The sequence below is a fragment of the Rattus rattus genome, chromosome 8, assembly GCF_011064425.1.
Source record: "Rattus rattus isolate New Zealand chromosome 8, Rrattus_CSIRO_v1, whole genome shotgun sequence".
Taxonomy (NCBI): Eukaryota; Metazoa; Chordata; class Mammalia; order Rodentia; family Muridae; genus Rattus; species Rattus rattus.
The window spans coordinates 80,626,811-80,650,556 of NC_046161.1; the positions used below are offsets into that span (position 1 = coordinate 80,626,811).

Below are 23,746 nucleotides of genomic sequence, written 5' to 3' on the forward strand. Positions count from 1 at the left end.
CTCAGCAGAGAAGCAGTCCCAAAGCAGCCATCTTTCTCAGTGAGCAGCCATGCTGGCTGGCTGTTAATTTTCAGACATCAATTCACGGCACCAGGTCTTGCAAAAATTCCTATAGGCCAAAGCAGTCTCTTTGCACTGGGCCAGCTTGAATTGGTAACCTGTTTCCTATCAACTGCTGCAGAATGCTGATGTTAAGTCATTTGGAGTTTTGGTTTTTGGATTTTGCATTTGTTTGTTTGTCTGTCTTGCAGTACTGGCTGGAGCTTGTGCCCAGGGACTTGTGAATTACAACCCGAGCTCCTATCTGAGTAATTTCTAATGACCAGCCTTAAAGTTATTGATCTGTTAATTGAGGTTAAGCCTCCAATGAATCCTTATTCCACGTTTTATTTTTGAGATCTAGAATGTATATTTCTTTTAAAACAGTATTTTTATTACTTTTCTATATTTTTTCACATTCACCCTCCTCCTCCAACTCCTCCTAGATCTACCCCCACCAGCACCTGCCTATCCTGCTTCTTTCCCCTCTCCTCCCCACCACTCCCCTCTCCTCCCCAATTTGTGTTACCCAAATACTCTTGGCTGTAGAGCCTGCTCTGGAGAATGGCTGACCTAGCAGGTCACACCATTAAAGAGAACTGTCTTTTCCTCTCCCAGCAGCTATCAAATGCCAACAGCTCCTCCACTAAGGGGACTCCAAAGCCACCTCTCCATCAGGTTGGGATTTTTTCTGACTTGAACCACTGAATGCTTTATACTCTATGTTTATGATAAAATCTACATTTTGTTTTTCTTCTGAATTTTAATCACATAATAATAATGATAATAATGATGATAATAATAATAGTTTTCAAAGCCTTGTGTGATCTTGCAAGGCAGATCTGCCACTCTGATAAGCACTTTGTCCCTTCTCAGTAAGCACCACATCTCTATGCTTTTATGGGTATATAGTTTTTCCTTTGAAATTGTACATTGAACTTTTTTTTTCAAAGAGAAATTTTTTTCTTTTAAACATGAGTATGTCATTTCTTATGGAGTTGGGGTGGGAGGCTGTGAAATTTAAGTAGGATTTACAGTGGGGTCAGGGTTGGGTCACAGCTTAAGTTGGTCCAGGCACTGCTTATAAAAGCAGAATTAATCCCTCCTGTTACAGAGTGGCCTTCTATTTTCTACATATACTAGAATACATTTACTCACTTCCTTATGAACTTCAAACAAAAACTGAGTTTGTGGCAGAGTCAATACTACGTGTTCATCTTATCTACTTCCTCTTGCAGCCCTGGGCAAAAAAAGAAAAAGAAAAGAAAGAAAAGAAGAAAAGATAGAGGGGCTGGGGATTTAGCTCAGTGGTAGAGCGCTTGCCTAGCAAGCACAAGGCCCTGGGTTCAGTCCCCAGCTCCGGGAAAAAAAAAAAAAAAGAAGAAGAAGAAGAAGAAAAGATAGAGCATGCTCCCCCTCCCATGCTGCAGGCCTGTGGCTGAGTGGCAGGCACAGAACACGAGGAGAAGCCCTTCCTCCTCTTTCCCCATTACTGCTCCATGTTTTCTTGTCTTTTTGGTTACTTTGGGAGTAGCACTAAAAAATGAAACAGCAGGCTAGAGAGAGATGGCGGCTCAGTGGTTAAGAGCACTCGGCTGCCCTTCCAGAGGACTGGGGTTCAATTCCCAGCTCCCACATGGCAGCTCATAGCTGTACGTAACTTCTGTTCCAGAGGATCCAACACCTTCATACAGATGTGCATGCAGGCAAAACACCAATGTACATAGAAATAAAGATAAATAAAAATGTGTTTTAAATTGAGAAAAAAATGGAACGGCTCTGTCTCCTGAGAGTGTTAAGTGTAAGCTATGCTCTTACAGTGTGACCCTTCCAGTTAGCATGGGCTTACACGTATGGGCTGTACTGAATGTCTGGGTTGTTCCTGGGGTGAAATAGCTTTCTATTAAGGAATCCCAAGGAAGAGTTACTGCCTCGTGCTGGCGTGATGGTACACACTGGTAACCCAGACTTGGGTGGCTCAAGCAGCAGGCGGTAGGTGCATGGGTCAAAGGGCAGCCTGTGGCTGGTCTGAACTGACTAAAACATCAGTGTACAGTGAAAGATTTGGTAACAACTTGACCAAACACTTCAATAATTGTTATATGAATTATATTTTGAAATAACATTTTAGATATATTGGTTCAATTTATTATTAACATAAATTCTACTTTTTTAATGAAGCTACTAGAAAACTTAAGAATGCACTTTGGGACACTGCTGGCTAGTTTACAGTAGAATAGCAAAAAGAGAGAGAGAGAATGAAGACAGGCAGACATGGACTTGAACCCTGATGCCTTTGCTTATGAGCTCTGTGGGCTTGACAAGTGACTTAAAATATCAACCTCACGAGGTAACCAGGATACCTACTGCGATGCTTAAAGGATAGGGAGCAACTGTCCACTGCCTGCTGGGACATCTTTCCCTAAGATCGAGAAGAGGTCCAAGAGCATCCAGCTCATATGCCCAAGTACATACAGTGGAATAAGCAATCAGTAGAATATTAAAACTGCATAACCCTGTGGTACTGTAGACATGGCTCAGAGGCTAAATGCACTTGCTGCTCCTCCAGAGGATTCTAGTTCAGATCCCAGCACCCACATCAGGGGTTTACAACCACCTGTACCTCTAACTCCTGGGGATCTGACACCCTCTTCTAACCTCTGTGGCACCAGAGAAAACCAGGCAGACATACGCAAATAAAGAAATTTAAAAAAATAAATAAAACCCCACCATCTTTAAAAAATTGCTAACTTTTCATATGATCTCCTAAAACTATCGTGGTCAAGTGCAGTGATGAAGTCTTGAGAAAAAATGACAGTTATTTACAATGTTATTCATATTCTCTAGGCTTTAATAAATCTTTGCATAGGTAAATACATTCATTTACAACTATCTGACAACATAGAAACAGACAAGAAAAGATAGATCTTTTGACTCTCCCCCAGATAACTACCCCGAGGAAACCCTTAGTGAGAAGTCACCATTAGAACGACTACACTGTAAGTCACGCCTGAAAGAGTCCGTGTCTTCCCCTTCACGGGGTCACTTTATAGAGCTGCCCTTGGTAAAACCCACACAAGCTTTAAAGCAACTTCAAAACCAGGAGTGTGTCTAGATAGACAGAGTGTTCTCCAACCTGAGCTTAGGAATTAAGGCTGTTTCTAGTCATGCCGTTATCAACTTGTCCAGTAAATTAATACAACCTGGGAAAGGCTGACTTTTTCTCACAGAATAGTTTTGGTAATTAACATATTTTAATATGTGATAGAAAGGTAGGCGTTTGAGATGTATTTACTCAGGCCCTGAGCTCTCAGTCCCTGAGCTAAGCACAGGGACATTAGGGCAGGTGACCCTCATGGAGCCCGAGCTTGTCTGGGAACCATGGTCTTGCATCTGACACCCTTGTCTCAGAGGTGGGTCCTCAGGGGCCCCTCCTCAAGGACCCTCCTTGCAGCCTTTCTCAGTGCCCAGACTACCCTAACAAAGACACCCCAGTATCTGAGCAGGGCCAGGAGCTGGTCAGAGATGAGAAAGGGTGTTTCTACGGAGTGTCTGGGACCCAAGTCAAGGCAACCAGAGCTTTACTCTAAGGGATGTAACAGTGAAGGAGACTTATGATCTAAGGCTGCACAAGGACTGTAAACAGCAGTGAGCTTTCTCAGAGGAGTTAGAGTTCAGGCGTACAAAAAGAACAAAGCTAACGGAGGCCTGGAATAAAGTCCTGAGAAGATTTTTTCCTTAGGCAACAAAGTAGTGTTTCGGTTTAGTAAAAGTTCACTCTGCCTAAGTTTGTGATTATCTTTACTGCTTAGGAGATTTTAACAAAATAGTCAAGAAAGAACTGTAGGCATTTAATGTAATCAAGTTATGCTATATTAATTTATTACTAGTGTGGGTCTTCCATTAGCTTCCTACATAGCAGTGAGGACTTTCTCAGCAGCAGGTACAGTAGCTTTTAAACAGAATTCGTAAAGAGAATAATCACAGGGAAAACATAAACAGCCACAGTAAGTGAAACAAACCTGTCTAGGGTGAAGTTCATCCTAACTTACACTAATCCACTCCCATGAGTCTGTGGGCTAAACTAAAATCACCTATTCTAAGCGTACTGTGAATCATCACAAAAGATTCTGACTTAAAAATCATGAAAACTTCAAGATCTTATTAATAAAGTTAAAAACTCTAGCTGTTGTGTTACTGATTGACTTTGGTCTGTATTTTCTGGACTTCTTCAGGCCACGAATAACAATCAGGTAGGATCTGGTCATAATTAGTGCTGTACATCTGGGAGGAGACAAATTCTTCTTTGTTTTGGGGTTCAGGATAAACAGTGGCCATCTTTTCTTTGTATGCATCTTCCACAATCTAAAAATAAAGAAGGCGAGTCATTATTTTCATAGTGAGAAGGTGATAATGAACACAAATCTCATTTTTATCCATTTCAAAAGTTTTAATTTGTACTAGAGAAAAAGCCACATGAACAAAGAAATGAAAATGCAGCCATGAGTCAGATGCAGACAGGAAAGGACACCAGCACCAGGGAACGTCCCGGGAGTAGAGATTAAGTGTGAACAGTCACTCTTCTCAGGAACGGGGACAGTCTCCAATGTCTTGACTGCCCTGACTGCTAATCAGCTTGGACTGAATACCCCAGTCTCCCTGTGAGTTCTCTGGACTCAGTAACAAAGTGTCTTCTGCCCTTCCTTTCCTTCCCACATTCAGATTCCCCACTACTGTTATCATGCCTACCGCTCCACCATCAACACATGGACAGAGCATGGACAGATCTCTCTCCCCTAGAGCTTCCTTCCTGACATCTGGCTCTCTGGTTTCTGTGCAGCCAACTGCACAGTACTCTAAGTAGTACAGACTCTGAATCCGTGATCTTTATTTCCTCTACTGCCCCTTGCCGTCTCACTCTCTTGTCTATGTGTTAATTCGTTTTCATTTAAATTGTCAGAATAAGCTTAAAAAGCAGGCTGTTCAGTACAGAAGTAAGAACAACTAAAACCTGGTTGGTATAGATCAGGAGAAAACATCAGGATGTTTTCCCAAAGTACTGATTTTGAAGAATATACCTTCAATCAATATGATAAACACCAACATGTGAATCCTAAACGGTGCCATTTCGATAATCTTAGAATGGTGTCAACTACTGATATTTAAAGCAGGAAGTTGAGTCTGCAAGGAGACCTAGCAATGTCTGGCTACGGTTTGACTGTTAAAACTGTGCAGGCACTGCTGACCCCTTGCGGCCAGAGGCTGCAAATGCCAACAGCACACTGTCCAAATACAAAATGCCTAAGGGCAGAGACCATTTGCTGGGACCCTCACCAGTAGTACTTCAGAAGCTAAAAGATGGCTTTTAGGATGGCACTAATCCATGTCACATCTGGACTGCAAAACCACCAAGGACGAGAGAGCATTTATAGAGAAAACCTCTAAGGACACAAGAGGCAGCCCCAAGCTGAGAACACAGACCTGAGGACAAAGTTGCTAACATCCTGACCTTGGTGTATAGCAGCTACATACTACTACTACTACTGCTGCTGCTGCTGCTGCTGCTACTACTACTACTACTACTACTACTACTACTACTACTACTACTACTACTGATGACAACGATGACGATGAAAACGACAATACAATTTGTTTCGTTGAAACCACCCAGAAAGAGGTACTTGGTCAGGGCAACTGTGACAAACTAATATGACACCATTAAAAGGCACAAGCAGGACACAGCTCATCTGTGTTAGAGAAAGCCTCTCTGCCTTTAGGTTCCTGGCCAAGTCCTCCTACTGCACATCTGTCCCTGTTGCTGTCTGTCCTGTTAGGCAGCTAACAAGACCTAAGTAGGCTTAAAGGTCATTCCCTATCTTCGCGATCAGCTTTAACCCTCACACTCTATGCCTGGATTCTGCATGACAGGAAAGCCTGGTATAATCTGTGTGGAAGGCTTCCAGGATCACTGTGAGGAATTCTGGCACGCAGCACCCAAGTGTGGTGGGTTGAATGAAAATAGCCCTGCAGGCTGCTCCCAAGTTGGTACAGCTGTTTGGGAAGGATTAAGAAGTATGGCATGTTACAGAAGTTCCAGTGGGGAAGGCTTTGAGTTTTTGAAAGACTCTCTGTGCCTTGCTTGTGAGTCAAGACGTACCTGTCCTCATGGACCCTCTGAAACCACAAGGCCAGTTAAACTCTTTCTTTTGTAAGTTGCTTTGGTTATAGTGTTTAGTCACAGAAAAAAAAGTGACTAATACACCATAGTACATACTTTAGTGACCCTCTTTACAAATGGCTTAGTCAGGGGTGATAACATCGCTTTGATAAAGATGCTGGTTAGCTTTATGTCAACTTGACACAAGCTAGTCATCTGAGAGGAGACAACTTCAATTGAGAAAATGCCTCTCTAAGATCCAGCTGTAGGGAAACCTGTAAGGCATGTTCTTAATTCACTGATTAAGTGGTGGGGTAAGTCCAGTTCATTGTGGACGGTGTCATCCATGGGCTGGTGGTCCTGGGCTCTGTAAGGAAGCAGGCGGAGCAAGCCATGGGGAGCAAGTCAGTAAGCATCAGCCCTCCGTGGCCTCTGCATCAGCCCTGCCTCCCTTCCCTCAATGGACTGTGACTTGGGATATGTGAACCAAATCAGCCCTTTCATCCCCAAGTTGGTTTTGGCCATGGTCTTTCATCACACAATAGTAATTCTAACTAAGACGCTTCCTGTCTCTGTTTATATGTAAATCTGTGTCTATAGATATAAACCCTATTTTATAACCTCGGGAAAACAGCCTCATGCTGGAAGTGGCCCAGCAGTTAAGAGAATGTACTGGAATGTACTGCTCTTCCGCAGGATTTGAGTTCAGTTCCCAGCACCAGTGTCGGATGGCTCACGAGCCCTGGTAAGATCCAGGTCCTGACGCCCATAAGCACCAGCACTGAAGTGAACACACATACAGGTATTTAAAAAGTAAACATACAAACAAAGAAAAAACAAAACCCAGCATGAAGCCAGAAAGTGCAAAGAAGCCAGACATAGATAGAAAGGCTGACGGCCCCTCAGTGTGGTGAGCGCTCACCCTGGCAGTCCCTCCCTCGCTGTAGCTACTCGGGGATCCACTGCTCAGCTGCCCACCCTCTGAGTTCTGACTGGGACAATGAACTTCCTTCTCCTTTTTTCTATTTCCTTATAAACTTATCCTGACACTCGGGGCAAGAGGTTCTCAACCTGTGGGTCAAGCATTGGAAAACAAACCTTTGTGATGGTCTTAGGAACTAAGACACTGCCCCTCTACAACACTACAGACATGGAGTGCACCAAAAATAATCTTATAGTTCGGGGTCACCACAACATGAGGAACTGTATTAAAGGGCAGCAGTATTAGGAAGGCTGAGAACTACAGCTCTGCTCTAGCGTGTTCTCTCTCTCTCTCTCTCTCTCTCTCTCTCTCTCTCTCTCTCTCTCTCTCTCTCTCTATGTTACCCTCCAGTACACGCACCATACAATTGTTGACCAACGCTGAGCTTGCCTGCTCTCTGAACCCCTAGCTCAGAAGGCACAAACTCCTCCCTAGCTCTCACCCAGCACTCTCCTCCCAGGAGCCATTGAGATTCCCCACCCAGTTGTCTTTTCCCCAAATCCCAACCAAGTTGTCCCCCAGTTCCTTTTGATTAGAGTGAATTCTTTTCTCTACAGGATTAAGACTTGCCCAAGGGCCCCTGAGTCCCCTGACACCATCTCCTTTGCCCTCAGTCTTTCAAGATGCTCTCGGTCATAGTCAGGGGTGTGGCAAGAGGTGGCAGATATAAATGTCACTCTAGTCAGTCTATGGAAGCCACATACATTGCTCCATAGAACAACTACAATAAGGTGAATTGTGAGAAGCCTGACTAAAAGGAATAAAATATGTCACAGGAGAAAAATGGGCAAAGAAATCGATAACTCGTCCCCATGTTTCCATCTTCTGAGGGTAAAATGCAGCTCCCAGCAGCCCCTGTCACTGTGTCTGGTTTCCCTGTGTCCTAGAAAATGAATGTACATTCGAAGCAAGCAGGAAAAAGAGTAAAAACACGTATGTAGCCAAAGAAAGAAGGAAAGCAACGAGGCTACATTGTCTCACCTTTACTGCGATTTTCAAGGAAACATCTCGGATGGTGTTCAAAGGAGGATAGAGCCGGCCTTCTTCTAGGTGTTTATCTGACACTTGCTGGGATATGACCTTAAAAAGAAAAGGAATAAAAATGTTTATACATCCCATGATTCGGTGTGGCACTTTTACAGATAACTAAAGCAATGGCCACATGTGGAACCACGGCATGAATCACGGCCACATGTGGAAACCGGCATGAATCACGGCGCATGTGGAAACACGGCATGAACCACGCCCCTTTACCAACAGAAAAGCAGAGCGGTGGCAGTTGCCGGTATCACACCAAGAGTGAGGCAGAGAGAAGCATCCAGGTTTCTTTTTGCTGGAATGCCTTCATACTGAACAATTCCTGGAGAACTAGTGAAAATAAAAGGGGATGAAGAAGGCATGGAAAGGGACCCTGGAAACAGAGGAGGGCAGCTGGTCAAGACAGGCCTCCTGGTGCCCTCAAAATCCACACAGGGAGTACAGCAGGGGGCTAAGAGCGCCTGCTCAGTCACACTCACTAAGGACATGAAGTTTACCCAGACCCTTGGTTATCTGCTGACCTCGCCAATCTCCCCATTAGCTCGCCCTATGCCACTTTCTAGCTCTGGACAGAGTTAACCAACTAAGTCTCTGCACAAGGTAGGTCTAAGTCAGCCATTACTGAGCCTTGAACAGAAAGGCTGGGCAGAGAGGAGACAGGAAGCCTTCACTGAGCAACCAAATAGTCAGTATCTGTCCATTTCTCTGTGTGGCTGTCTGTCTCTGTCTCTGTCTCCTTCTCCCTCTCTCTCTCTCCATCATGGAGACCCCCTTATGTGAACTGGAGACAAGTGCCCTGAACCTGGGAGTAGACGGCTTCTGGAAAGGAAAGAGAATAGCACATTGTCAATGCCAAACATGTGGGTGGCTGAGAACTTCTCACATCCAGGCAGAGGCAAGGTGGAGAGAAACATTAATCAACAGCACAGCTAATTCTGGATTAGTGCGACTTCATTATATAAAAATGATAGCCTAGTGTCGTGGTCTGAGTAAGTGCTAAGGTCCAGGTAACTGCTGACTGTCTAGCCAGCCGTTCTGTGCTGTCACCAATGTTATAAGGAAATGTTCTCTGTGCTGTTACTAGGAAACTTTCTCATGCCTGGTGACTGCATGTTCTGTAACGTTCTGTGCTTTGGTGTTCTTGGAAAGCAATCGCAATAGAAGTCAGTGTTTAGTTCGACACAATAACCTGAGACTCGAACCAAGTGCCAGGCGGCACTTCCTGTACCTGTGTATGAGCTTTCACAGTTATTGATTTTATAAGCTGCCCCGGGATGGACCCCAACACAAGAGAGACACGTGCGCCAATAAAAGAAGCTATTCAGAATAAGACTTCCATTTTTGAGTAGGGGGTCAAAGTTTTAAGTTCCCAAGACCTCTCTGGAAATTGAGACAGAATAAGATATGTATGTGGGTAACTGACATCTGGTTGGCAAGTTAAGACATAGGCAACAAGGCCAGCCCCCTGCCAGAGTCGAATACCCCCAACCAATGGGAGCAGGATAGATGTACAACAGACACACAAGGAAACCCCCATCCCTAAACCCTGATTGCTGAATAATCTGGCCCAGATTGTTTGTGGATTTCAAGGCTTTAAAGCTCTGTAAGATCCAGGCTCATGGTCACAGCCAGTTCCCGACCATGGCCCCATCCATCAGTCCTGGGCGAATGCTCAATAAACTATTCCCGTCTGGCTGAGATCAGTGTCCCTGTGGTTTGTGAGGCGACTCCTGAACCCCAACAATAAGAATGACCCCACGGGCTCAAATATTTGCTGGTTTGGTCCTCAGTTGAAGAACTGTTTGTAAGGATTAGAAAGTGAAGACTTGTTAGAGGTGTGTCAATGGGAGTGGGCTTTGAGGTGTCAAAAACCCATGCCAGGCCTTGTGTCACTGTCTCTGTGTGTCTGTATGTCTCTCTCTCTCTCCTCCTTCCCTCTCTCTTCTTCTCTCTCTCCCTCACCTGTCTGTCTCTCTGCTTATCCAGCGCCATGCCTACCTACATACAGCCATGCTCCCCACCATGACCTTCAGAATCTGTTAGCAAGCTCCCAATCCTATGCTTTGTTTTGTAAGAGTTGCCTTGGTCACAGCTCTCAGGTTATTGGGTTTTCCTCATTTACGGATTGAAGGACTAATGAGGAGTGTCAGGTTAATTCCTGATCTACAGATGAGACAAGAATCAGACTGGATGTCCTGGTACACACCTTTAATCCCTCCACCCAGGAGTCGGAGGCAGACAACCTCTGTGAATTTGAAGCTAGCCTGGTCTGCACAGGGAGTTTCAGGTCTGTCAGCTACACACCGACACCCTGCCTCAAACAACAGCAATAATTACCCTGGGGCTGTGGAGATGGCTCAGTGATTAGAACACTGGCTGCTCTTTTAGAGGGTCAGAGTTTGATTCCCATCACCCACATGGCAGCTTGTAACTGTCTGTGACTCCAGTTCCAGGGGATCTATGCCCTCTTGTGTCCACAAGCATAAGACACACACTTATATACACGCAAGGAAAACACTCAAACACGGGGATCTAAATCACTGAGAACATAGGTCCTGTCCCAAATGGGAGAGAAACAATGGAATCGCTGGCTCATCTAGTGACGAACACCTGACACACTATGTGAAAAGTAGAACTGTCAGGCTGTTTTGCACACAATGGTGCAACTCTATGTTATCTTTATATTCATGTCAAAATGAAAATATTGGATAGACAAAACTAAGCCCTTTTGTGTTATGATGTAATTTTCAAATATTTGAAGAGAGCAAAAGGTTCCGGGCCATACGTCAAGTCAGATGCATGTTAGCACAGACATGACTCTGTCTGCAGCACACACAGCCCAGGACACCAAACTGAGCTGTCCCGCTAGGTACCAAGACTGTTGCCAGCACCAGAGAAGTTAACAGTCTTTCTCTTCATAATTAAAACAAAAATTCAAGAACGGAGGCTCGACAGATGATTTAACTAAAATACCTACTGTCCAATCAGAGGAGTCAGAACACAGATCCTGGTGCCTGCACAGAAGCCCACTGCATGGCACAGCTCCGCAATCAGCACTAGGACAGAGGCCGAGCATCACCCACCTACACTGCGCTGTCCCTGGCTCCTCGGCCAGCCAACGGGAATCTGACCTCCACACACCTTCATACACACGCATTCACCTTTGCACAGTACATACACAAGTACTACTCACACTTAAAACATGCACACACACACACACACACACACACACACACACACACACACATTTTGCCTTCATGAATATCCGTGCACCTCTTGTGTCCGGCTGATGTCCTTGGAGGAGCAGAGATGACATCAAATGCCCTGGAACTGAAGTTACAGACGGTTGTGGGGCACCATGTGGGCTGGGAATTGAACCCAGATCCTCTGGAAGAGCAGCCAGTGCTCTTAAGCACCAACCCATCTCTCCAGCCCCCTCAAACCAGTTTTTGTGTATGTGTACTGTAAGTTGGAAGTGATTAAATCTGGCGTTGTGGAATAAAGCAAGTCACCCTAATGTCTGAACGGTTACTTCAGTTAGCTGGTTAGTTGACCCAGACAGCCTTCCCTGGGCCCTCGGGCAGTGGACTTGTTCTTCCAGGCGCTTCTGCTGAACTGCTTTCACTGTGTCCGCATCGTGTCCACTGTTAACGGCATTCTGAAGAAGGATCTTAAAGAGACTGAACTCTTCAGCTACAGGGGCAACATGGTCTTTTTAAAATACAAAGATCTCAAGACCAAAACCAACCAGGGAAAACTCTCAGTGTCAGAGTGTTCAAACGGGAATAGCATGGAGGCCGGGAGGACTGCTCAGTAGGAAAAGTGCTTCTGTGAGCATGAGGTCCTGAGCGGCTCTCAGTATCTACGGATGTGGGCAAGGCTCTGTCACGCACACGCTTAGACTCGCAGTGCAGGAGGCAGAGACAGCTAGAACCCTCTGGTCAGCCGGCCCAGCCAAATCAGCCAGACCCAGGTTTAGTGAGAGACCTGCCTTAAGGAACTAGGTGGAAAGCAAAAACATACCCCAAATCGAACACACAGACACACACACGCACGCACACTCACACACACACACACACACACACACACACACGCACACACTCGCGCGCACACACACACACACTCTCTCTCACGGGGTCTTCATTAAAGAGAGATGAAGAAACACGTAGGGCGTGCTGCACAGAGAGGAGAGAGCTGTGAAGATGCAGCGGAGAGAAAACTGCAGTGAGCGCTCAGTTGCCATGGCAGCGGTTTCTCTTCTTTATTTGGTTCTGGTGTTTCACTGCGGAGTACAAGCTGACCTGGAGCTCTCGGTGTAGCCAAGACTGGCCTTAACCTTGAAATCCTACATCTACACCCATCCCTGAAAATGCTGGGATTGCAGATATGCATGAGCCACCACACCCATTTTTTTTCTTCAGAAAAGAAAAAAAAAATTTCGAGTTGGGAGGTGGGGGGGGGTCTGGGTGTCACCATTTAACTCTGGGTGACGTGAAACTTGCAACGTACCCCAGACACTTTTTGAACTCACAGAGACCCATTTGGTCCTGCCTCCAGAGTGCTGACATTAAAACCCATGAACCTTTGACAACGATCAGTAATTACTATTTGTGAAATGAGAAATAAAACGAATTTACCTGACATTGCCACTAGAGGGTGCTAGAGTTAAAGGACGAAAACATGGGCTAAAGAATCCAGATCATTTTTTTGTCCTAACAGAAATGATTATACTTTTCCTTATGTGAAAACCTTAAAGTGCTCTTAGTAATTATGTATGTATGTATGCATGTGTGTATGAGTGTGTATATATGTATATATGTATATGTATATATATGAATTTGTCAATATTTTTTGAGCTAAGAAGAAACGAACCAGACACATCAACTGTCACACTTCTAACACTACAAAGAAAACGCCTGAAGCACGCTACAGCCTCCTGGCATCTACCCCAGAGAGGGGCAGGAGCTACCAAGGCTGTGCTCTTAGATCACACCACTGACTCTGGAATCTGCCCCTGCTCTTGGGATTCCTCTCCACAGTGCATAGAACAGCATGTTTGTTGAAAAATGCAGTCAGGTTTCACTTAGCTCAGCTATTATGTTAGACAGTGTTTAGTTTGTTGAGAAGAAATTGACAAGTTTCCAGCTCATAGAGTGTATTCTGCCAAAATCTGGAACACAGTTAGGACAGGATCAGCACGCTAGTTAATAGTTCCTGGTTACACATATACGTCCGCCCTCTGTCACTGGCCTGCTGAGGCTGGGGATGTGAAGGGAACGACAACTGTAAGCTCACAGGAACTTAGCACCAGGAAGAATGACTCTCTGTCTCTGAACTGCTGCCTCATGTTCTCTCCAGCAGTGTCCATGAAACTAAGGCTAATCTGTTAGCTTGCAGCTGGGTAAAAGCAGTTCTCAGCTCTCCACAACTGCCTGGGAGGGGGCTCTGACACCCCGAGGGCCTTTCCTCGAGAGCTTTATTCATTTATGGAGGGGTGTGTAGCACACTCGTGCCATGACACACGTGTGGAAATCAGAGACCAAGCTGCAAGACTTTTCTTCTACACGACGTAGGTCCTGCGCACTGAGTTCAGCTCATCAGTGTTGGCAGCAAGGACCTCTACCCACAGAGCCATCTCACAGCCCCTCAGGGAGCTGTGAACACACAGTGCCCTGTCTTAAACTAGTGTAGCTTTTATCTCCTGTACTGAAACGGCAACGACAGACACTTCTACTCTACTGTACCAGACTGTAAAATGCATTATTTAGGAAGGGTTACAATGAAGAAATGTTCCTCATCAACGTTTGGAAAAAAAAATACCTTTAGTTGTTTCACTGATGTCCTAAAAGTTCATCAGTGGCTAAGGGCATAAAAGATTCCTCCGAGGAAACGAAACTTCGTCACTACTGAGGAGGGATCTCATGAGTGACACTTAGGAACCTGCCACCTGCTCCCGATCTCTACTTAGTATTCTTCACACTTGACAGACAGTTGTGACACTAAATAAATAAAGCACTGTGCTGAGCAAACCCAGCTGTAGCATGCACCCCCACTTCACAGTACCTCAGCCGTGGTGAGGAAGACCGAATCATTGATGTGTCTCAGTCCACAGGCCACTACCCCAAGAGCAACTCCAGGGAACACATAGGAGTTGTTGCCTTGGCCAGGAAACAGAGTCCGTCCATCTGGGAGAGTGACTGGATCAAAAGGACTGCCGCTGGCAAAGATCGCACGGCCCTGCAACAGACAGAGGCTACTGATGACAGGAGAAGTGGGGTAGCTGAGGACAAATGTATCCTAACAGAAGGAGGCTTACAAGTGTCTAGAGCCTAACTCCTGGTGAGCCGGGTGCTGTGCTGTTGGTACTGCCAAGCGGTCAGGACGGAGCACTTCTTACTGTTCTCTGTATTAGTCTGCCCAGGAACGGGCACAGCACGGGATTGCCTAAGGCTGCTACTCTGTCCTCTGCAGTAGTCCAACCACAAGCCCAACAGCCACATCTGTAGAGGCATCTAACTACAAACGTCTGAAGAAAAGTCAAGAGGTTCCTACAACTTTTGAGATGGCAACTAGGTTAGAACTTAATGTCAAGTTTCCTGGTGGCTTTCAATGTTTCACAACACAGAGCATGAGGTGAGATCTTAAGAGCGAGCTGAGGCCATCTATTTCTGACACAGTGGAAGTTTAAAATACGTCTATATAAGCTGAACTAACTTTGCGTGTGTGTATGGCAGGAGCTCTAGGCTAATGAGGACTGTTAACATCACAGAAAGAAAACAATTAATCACACGCTGTCAAACAAGGGCCTCCTACATGCGAGGTACTACACTACGATTCTGTTACTGCTCCAGGACGGTGTGCTCTCCGCTGTGATTTAAAGCTATGAAGAATGTGAAGGGAGCTCTATCTGTGATGGAATAAAGACTAAGATGACTCAGGATACTGACTGCCAACCCAGATGCGAGGGAAGTCATGGCGTAGCTCCTTGTCAAGAACATCATTAGCTCCAGCGATGGACGCTTGAAACGCCATGACAAAGGAGAGCTTCAAGTCTGTCTTGCACGTGGTACTATGACTTGGTGCTGTGTCTACATCTTCTACGCTATTTTATATTTCCAAAATAAAAGTTTTACATGCATAAAACTAAATTTCATTTTTGTTATGATATTCGCAAGTCTTTGAGGAGAGCAAAAGGCCTTCTGCCAACCTATCAGTCAAATATATGTTAGTACAAACACAGTATAAAATTAACTTTTTATTTTTAAAACAGCGAAGTATTGAGTGCTGGGGACTCTATGCCAGTCTGGCTGGGTATCAGCATAGCTGCCCAGATCCTCCACCCATGGCATCAAAATCCAAACCCAAAATTTAGCTAAGCAAAAGTTAAACTGTGGTTTCATTGTGTATGCTTCAGTGCTTAGAAACAGCTAAAGATAACTTCATAACCACCCAAAGCTAAGTCATTTCCCTTTCATTTTTTTATATTTAAATCTTTCTTTCCAAGTCACTCAAGGAGTGCAATCATGAAAACATACAACGCTGATTTACTTCCTGAAGATGGGATAGGGAGTCAACACTGAAGAAGAGTCTTTCGCGTATCTTTCAGCTCTGATGTCAAGAGTCGGTCATCAACACCTTGAGCATCCCAGGCTTCCTGCAGAACCGGTACCTGACTGCTCACCTTGGTCACTTGATAGCACTCCTCTGCAGAACACTCAGCTTTGCTGGTCGGATTACTCAAAGCAAAGATGATGGGCCGCTCGTTGAAGGCAGCCATATCCTTGAGAATTTGTTCTGTGAAAGCACCACCAATTGCAGCAACTCCTACGAAGGAAACAAGAAATGGAGGATGAGAACTATCGCTAGTTAATTCTTCCAAAAGGCCCAGGCCCCAAAACAGCGGGATATGACAGCTCATCTCTAACAGGCCCTAACAAAGCACAGAATGTTCACACTGAACCCTAGTGATGAAACAGTGTTGCTCAAGGCCAATCATCTTTAGGGTTAAGAATCAACAAGTGCCTCTCATAAATCACAGAGGTGACATTGGACTCACGAATCAGAAGTCTGAGTCAGTCATTAGGAACTGTAGTTACCGCATTTCTATCAGGAAATCAAACCATGGCTAACACATTCTCTCGAAGCGATTCTGAGTAGACTGTGGTAATTATGTCTTTATGAGGTAATGTTAGCTATCACCTCATTCCACTGTGACCTGAAATAACCACTCACTGGAAACAGAATAAAGCTACTAACACACTAGCATAAGAAAGGCGAAAGGCAGCAAACTAACTGAAGGACGCACTGCATAAAGCAACACTGAAGGCTGTGTAAAGGTCTCTGTGGTTCTGGATCGCTGTCCCTGCTGTTGTCAACTATTGCAGAAGGGCTCCTAAAACTGGACTATGATTGAAAACAGACAGACATACACAGAAAGGGAACAAACTTTCCCGCACATTCAGGAAAGGCATCTACCTGCATAATGAAGCCTGGAAAGGGGCTGAACATGGCAGATGTAAGCAGGCTGACACAGCACAGGGCCACGTACTTCAGCTCAGATACAGAATATGCACAAGGAAGGCAGAACTATGAGGACCCCGCTACTTGAGTGTGCCCATTTTCCTTCTGGATTCCAACGGTTTAGAATTTTTAAAAAGCAAAACAATGCTAAGTAGGTCAAATTAAAGGAAAAGAGAGTAGAAAAGCATTTACCTATGAGAGCGGTTGGTTTTATCTTCTGAACAATGGCTTCTAGGTTCTTCATTTCTTCATGTTCATGGGCAAACACCTCTTTCTCTTCTGTGAGAGAAGCACGCCTCTGAGAAATGCAAATGGAAAGTCAAAATATTGCAGCTATGTGGGTCAAAGGCACAGGTAACATCATACTTACTGTCCTGTGTCCTATGCATGCCATCTATTTGTGAAGCCCCTTGTCTAAAGGTCACCGTATTACTTCACTTGTCCCTTCTGATTTTTTGAAACAGCATTTCCCTGGATAGCCCTGGCTGTCCTGGAACTCACTCTGTAGACCAGACTAGCCTCAAACTCACAGATATCTGCCTGTCTCTGCCTCCCTAGAGCTGGGATTAAAAGTGCACACCACCACAGACCAGCTTCTCTTGTCCTTTCAACAAATATTTGCATGGCAGATGGTGGGTGTCCCAGACAATGGTGATACAGCAGTGAGCAAAACAAATCCAATGAGAGCTTTGAGACACAGGCTACGTATACTAACTGTTATTTAACACACGAGAACACAGGTTTGGAGACTGAGTGATCCAACTTATGAGAGGGACTGTCTGTAGCTGCCTTTCCACTATAGCACACAACTGCCTTGGAAGAGCAGTTTTCCAAACTGTAAGACTGGATGCAAACTGTCAGGCCTGAAGCTGGTGTAATCTCCTTGCTTTAAAGCATGTGTATGTTTGTGTGTGCATGTGTGTGTGTGTGTGTGTATGTGTGTGTGTGTGTATGCGTGTGCATGCGTGCATGTGTATACTTATGTGTCTGAGTTCATGCATAGAGCATGAATTAATAATACTCTATGTTTGGAGAGGTCAGAGGTCTTGGCTGCCGGTCCTCATCTACCTTAAGACAGAGTCCCTCTTCACCACTGTGTACCCATGAATCAGGCTAACTGTCTGCAAGCATCTAGGAAATCTGTTTCCACTTCCCATCTTGCCATATGAGTTGCTAAAATTACAGACGTGTGCTTTATGTGGGTTTTGGGGGTTTGAACTCAGGTCTTCATGACTGTGTGGCAACCACTTTACCCAATGAGACATCTCTGCAGCCTAATTTTATTTCCTTTTAAAAGCATATACAGAATCCTAGAAAATCTGAAACATAACTGTCTTCTTGTTTCCTTCTCTGTAAACAAGTAAGGCAGGAACCTACACCTCATCAGGTCACCAGGGGTAAAGGTACAACAGGAAATGTCCTACGTCAAAAGGACAGGCAGAGGCACTGAAGACTGCAGAGGACCTTGGTCAGGGTTCCCTTGAGGTACCCGGTGGATAGGTCAACTCCAGGCAGGCAGGAGTAGCTCAGCAAAGGCATGCAAACTGCGTCAGGCGTACAGTTTTAGGTAAGCTGCCGATGAACTAGATAAAACAGAAATTGATGCCTTTTCTTCTGATCACAAACCAAAAATTAACCATGAATATGTGAAAAATAAAGCTAATATAAATTCTTAGAGGTCATTTTTGACAGTAGCTTAGATAACCATACTCAAATTAGTATAAATTTTGTTACTGCTAAAAATAACATGTAAAAGAGTTGGGTTATACTAAATGTGAACCAGAAACCTGAAATATGATACTTAGCATAATGAATAACCTGAAATGGTATACTCTAACGTAACAGCCTAGGTTCAGATGGTCAGGATAACAAAAGAAACATCTAGTTGTAATTTACAGTACTGTTCTCTATAAACAATATGTTAACAGCTTGTGACAATTTGTTGGCTAGGGACATTACTAAAGAGCAAAATACATTTTGATAAATGGTAAATTCCTGTTACTTTTAAAGTTTATACAAGATTTAGGAAAAGGAGAGACAGAGAAGACCTTTCAGCTCAGTGAAGGTGGGACTGGGCTGTGGGTGCACTGGCCCCTTACTCACTGCAGGGCTCTCAGCCTTCGACTCGCCCACATCTTGCTTTCTCCACCTATGAGCTGGGTGGATCATCTCTGAAGGCCAAACAAATGAACTGTATTTGAGCTTTCCCAAAACTGAGAGAACAGCAATAACCTAAGGAAAAGGAGACTCCCCAGCTTGACTTCCAGGACTAATTCAGCTCTAACTCAACCCAAGTGAGGCCGCGTGTGTCCTTTCCAAACATTTTAAAGTACTAAGGGAAGACAGTCACAGCCCCACACTGTCACTCCTGGAGCCTGATCAGGTCCCTTCATCTTCTAGGGGCTCTTCAACTTAGGTCAAACCAGGATTCAGCATCGACATAGAAAGGAATTTTAGAACTAGTCAATTTGGAGCAAAATTAGAGATTTAACTCAAAATAATAATAATAACAATAATAATAATAATAATAATAATAATAATAATAATAGTTACTACCACCACCACCACCACCATCATCATCATCATCAACATCAACATCATCATCATGTGTGTGTGCTACCTACAACATGTGTGGAGACCAAAGAACAACTTGTGAGAGTTGGTTTTCCCTTCCAATGCTACATGGACTCTAGAACTGAACTGGGGTCTCCAAATTTGCACTGCAAGTAGCTTTACCTGCTGAACTGTCACACTGGCCCATTCTTGGAAACATTATTATAGATATTTTATAACCTTAACCCTGGGTGCTGGGAGAAAAAGAGGGGACTGAAAGAAAGACACAGCCGAGAGCATGATGCGGGCTTCCCCAGGGGAGCCGCACAGCCGAGCATGGGCTCCTAAAGGCAGAGTCACAGTTGTGTTACAATGAAGCACACACACCCTTCTGGTGGCTCTCAGGCTACATTTCTCATGCTCTTTCTCCTTTGGTCAGTGAGGTTCTGGAGTGGCTCCAGGGTTGCCCATAGCGAGTGATAAATTGATACAATAAAATCAGAAAGCTCTCGAACTGTACGAGTTCCCTGTCTCTTTCCTCTAAGACTCGTAGAAAACTACAGTTCAGCCAGGACCAGGCTGTAAGCAGCTCATCACTGAGCTAGCAATTCTTGCTTCTCAACTGGTAAAGGCTTCAGCTGGATGCCTGAGCAAGAGACTCCTCTCCTGTCTGTCCCCAAGATTTCCCCTTTCTTTCTATCCTGTCTCAGCTTCCTTCCCAGGGGACGAGGAAAGACTAGCTGGTTTTGAGAATCAGTTTTCTAATCTGAAAAGATTAGCTTCTTCAAGACATAAGTTTTCAGAAAACTATAAAACAATGCATTCAAAAAGAAATAAACACATAAGTTTGTAATCACCGACTTCTGGTAATACTGTTGTGAAAACAACCTGAAATTAATGAAAACATTTATGTGCTTAGAGCCTCTAATTTCCCTAGAATGCGAAGCAAATCATAAGGCATTGTCAACACTGTACTGAACATCTCCAAAGTGCTCCAGTATATAGTTTTAAATAAACCTGTCACTTATCTCCATGAAAGTGGACAGATGTGTGTTTTATTGCAGACATCTTACTTTATTAATCACAAAAACCACTGGCAGGTCTTGGCCATGGACAGAGGACTTGGCAGAATGTACTCTAACTAGTAAGAAGCATCAATCTTCCGTGCCCAGTCCTCACAGGTTCTTTTCCTGGTGTGACTTACAAACGCTGACTGAACACTGAAAGACAGCCAGGAGTCATGGAACAGGAACACCAGCAAAGCTGAAGGGCTCTACTGGACACACGCAGAACCAAGAGACAAATATAATGCACTAAATATTTTCCATGCCGCCTTCACAGTTGGTTTAATGGTGGAGTTTAAAGACAGCCAGGATGGGGCAGCCCTGTCTACTGCAGTGTTGCTGTAACTTTCCTCAGCTTTCTAAAGTTTCCCTCCTTTTCCCGACTCAAAGCAGACTCTTACGCCAGTCACTTCACCTGAATACACGAAACATCTCCTTCTTTCCTTTGTCCCCTGGCTTTAGGCAGATAGTGGGGTCTTAGGGCCTCAGATGGGGTTTCAGGTTCAGAGTTGGGCCAAGGACACACAGACATAGTAGAAATAAGACAGCTGATTAATAAAGATGGCACTCCCAGAATTACGTATGTACACATGCACATGTGTGCTGCATGCACACACATGGACTCATGCTCTAGTTACTGTCTTGCCACAACCCCATTTCTCCCCTTTTACGTTCTTTTAGCAGAGTGTTTGTAGACATCTATTTATCCAGAAAACCCAAATGTGGTAGCCTGTCTCCTTCCTTTTCTCCCTCCCTGCTTCCCCTTCCTTTCTTCCTTCTGTCCTTGTGCCAAACATATTGGGAATAGTTAGAAATTTCTTTGTCAGGTTGCCTTTTGAATCCCCCACACACACACAATTTTGTGCTGACTCTTATTATAAGAAGATGTGACCAGGCTGAACATGCTTTTTTAAACACACCTAAGATATAAGATTACAGGACGTAAACCAATTATAATTCTACATGTCAAATATCATAGTCATTTTCTGTTAAAAAATGCATGCATATAATCAAAGAGTGTTATTCTTATAAATACCTACAAATACACAGGTTTTCTCTTTTTAAATTGAAAAGGAAGGAAGTGATCACATTGGGCTCTTGTTCCTCAGAGCACATGTAAAGTGTCACTACTACTGAAGTGGTACAGTGCCACTCCAGTCTCTGACAGACAGGGGAAAGAGAAGCTTACCCTGCGTGTAGCTCCCAGCCCTAAACGTCAGAAGGAAACTATCCCAGCTATCACGACAGCACATAGCATGCCTGTGTCCACCAGAGCCAAGTATGGAACTGTCACACTGAAGCTAAATGACTGAGATAAGAGACAAAAAAGGCTGACATTAAATCCACCCCTTACACCAGCCTGTTACACAATTTAAGGTCACAGGATGGGGCAGCACCCTGTCTACTGCTAACTTTCCGCTTACACCAGCCTGTTACACTCGATGTAAGGTCACAGAGCCTCTCTCTGTTAGTGCTCTGTCTAAGCATTGGGGCTGGCTCAGATGGGGTTTCAGAGTTCAGTTTAACACAGACATAGTGGCAGACGGTCTGTGTTATGGCCTCTGGACCTTCCCAGCAGCATCAGCAGGCGACACTGAGAGGCTGCGCAGCTGACAGGCCTGTCCTTCACATCACTCTTTCTGGTGTCATCTGGGAAGATCTTTACAGACCTATGTGCTTAGTAAGTACTGGATTATTTATACTAAAATGTATTAATTTAGGTGAATAAACTGATAGCAATTAATTTTTGCTATATAATACTAAAGTAGGATATTTGAAGGTCATCAGTAACCTAATAATTGATCCCAATGATACTAGTTTTATAGTTACTAGTTACTATGAGTTTTGTTATGTTATGCTATGCTATATATTACTGATATTCTATAGCATAAACTCCTTTTGCCATATGGCTATAGGCAAATGGTAGGAAGGAGTTTCAAAAATATTCTACTATGTACAACAATGCCAAGCAAAGTTTTCCAGGACAGAAGCCACTACCTAAAGACTATAGCATGGACTGACCCTGGATACCTTAAATGAATATCCAGTAAAGACTGAGTAAGAGCACCAGTGGAAGGGGAAGCCCTGGGTCCTGTTACACGAAGACTGAACCCCAGTGAACTAGACTGTTGGGGGAGGGCTTAAGCAATGGGGGGGAGGTCTGGAGGACCTTTCCAGCCATCATAAGGAAGGGGGGGAGGGGATGTTTTTCGGAACCGAAAAGGAATAAGTACTGGAAATGTATATAAAAATGTATTAAAGGTTAATAAAAAAAATTATTCTTTGCATAAAAAAAAAAAATATTCTACTTTAAATTTTATGGTTCTTTAATATATTATGTTTTTTTTTTTTTTTCGGAGCTGGGGACCGAACCCAGGGCCTTGCGCTCACTAGGCAAGCGCTCTACCGCTGAGCTAAATCCCCAACCACTTTAATATATTATGAATAGGCCCATTATAAGCTAATAAAACTATTACAGACTCTCAGGAGATATGTAAGGACTAACTTAAAATGAAAGCCATGCAAAAGAATCGTATAAATTGGAAAGCAAGACTATGCTAACTTTCTAGCATGTCTAAAATTTATTAGTTTCCCAGCAAAAATCAATACAAGATTTTTAGCTGTTTAATAGCAGGAAGCACTGATTAACTGAAACTTAGAATGTCTGTTTTATATTAAATAGTATACAGGCCAGCTATTAAGTATACAACAGTCTTTTAAGACATAACTTTATCTTAGCAAGTTGCACACACACACACACACACACACACACACACACACACACACACACACACACCCCTCTTAACGTTGGCAGATGAAGGCCATGAAGTAAACGTTGCTGGCTGGGTCTAACCACTGCAGTCACTCCTAGTGCTGCAATCCATGGAACCTAGAGTTTTGGCTCAGTTGACTATGTTAAAATTATGCTAATAGCTAGGCATGCTTGTGTGAATTTCACATTAAAATGTCACTCATAAACTCCCACCATATGGGCTCTTGAATGTTGTACTTTCCTGAGACAACATGACATGTAGTTGCTTTATGTGGCATCTAACAATGGTCCTTATAGTCCTCTTTCCAGCTCTGAGTTTACCCTAAAGGTCAGTCCTGGATCTCCAAAGCCTGACTATAGACTTCCACTGTAGTCTCCACAGGTATCATGAGCTTGCTTTGTGTCAACGCACCTCACTGTCCTCTCAAAGCAGCTGTTCTTCTCTTTACACCTAGACCCTTGGGAATGTAGCACGACCCACTCTACCCTGCGCCTCCTTCCCATTTCCCAAGCTCTCAGTACATCAGCCCTTCCTTGAAAACGTCTATGGAATCAAGCCTCTCTCACTCACCTCTGATAATCTCTGAGGATTACTGCAACAGCTGTGAAACTAATTTCTT

The 23,746-nt window shown here is 44.2% G+C and overlaps 1 protein-coding gene across 1 annotated transcript in view; it reads right to left on the bottom strand.

Moving 5' to 3' along the window:
• Nucleotides 1–2,860: 2,860 nt before the first annotated feature.
• Me1 (malic enzyme 1) overlaps nt 2,861–23,746 on the bottom strand; it is a 113,461-nt gene continuing 92,575 nt past the window's right edge. The window contains exons 10-14 of the mRNA XM_032909690.1: nt 16,929–17,034; nt 15,898–16,040; nt 14,280–14,453; nt 8,160–8,258; nt 2,861–4,404 (exon numbers count right to left, since the gene is read on the bottom strand). Of these exons, the coding sequence (XP_032765581.1) occupies nt 4,234–4,404; nt 8,160–8,258; nt 14,280–14,453; nt 15,898–16,040; nt 16,929–17,034 (693 nt within the window). The 3' untranslated portion in view covers nt 2,861–4,233. The remainder of the gene's footprint in view (nt 4,405–8,159; nt 8,259–14,279; nt 14,454–15,897; nt 16,041–16,928; nt 17,035–23,746) is intronic.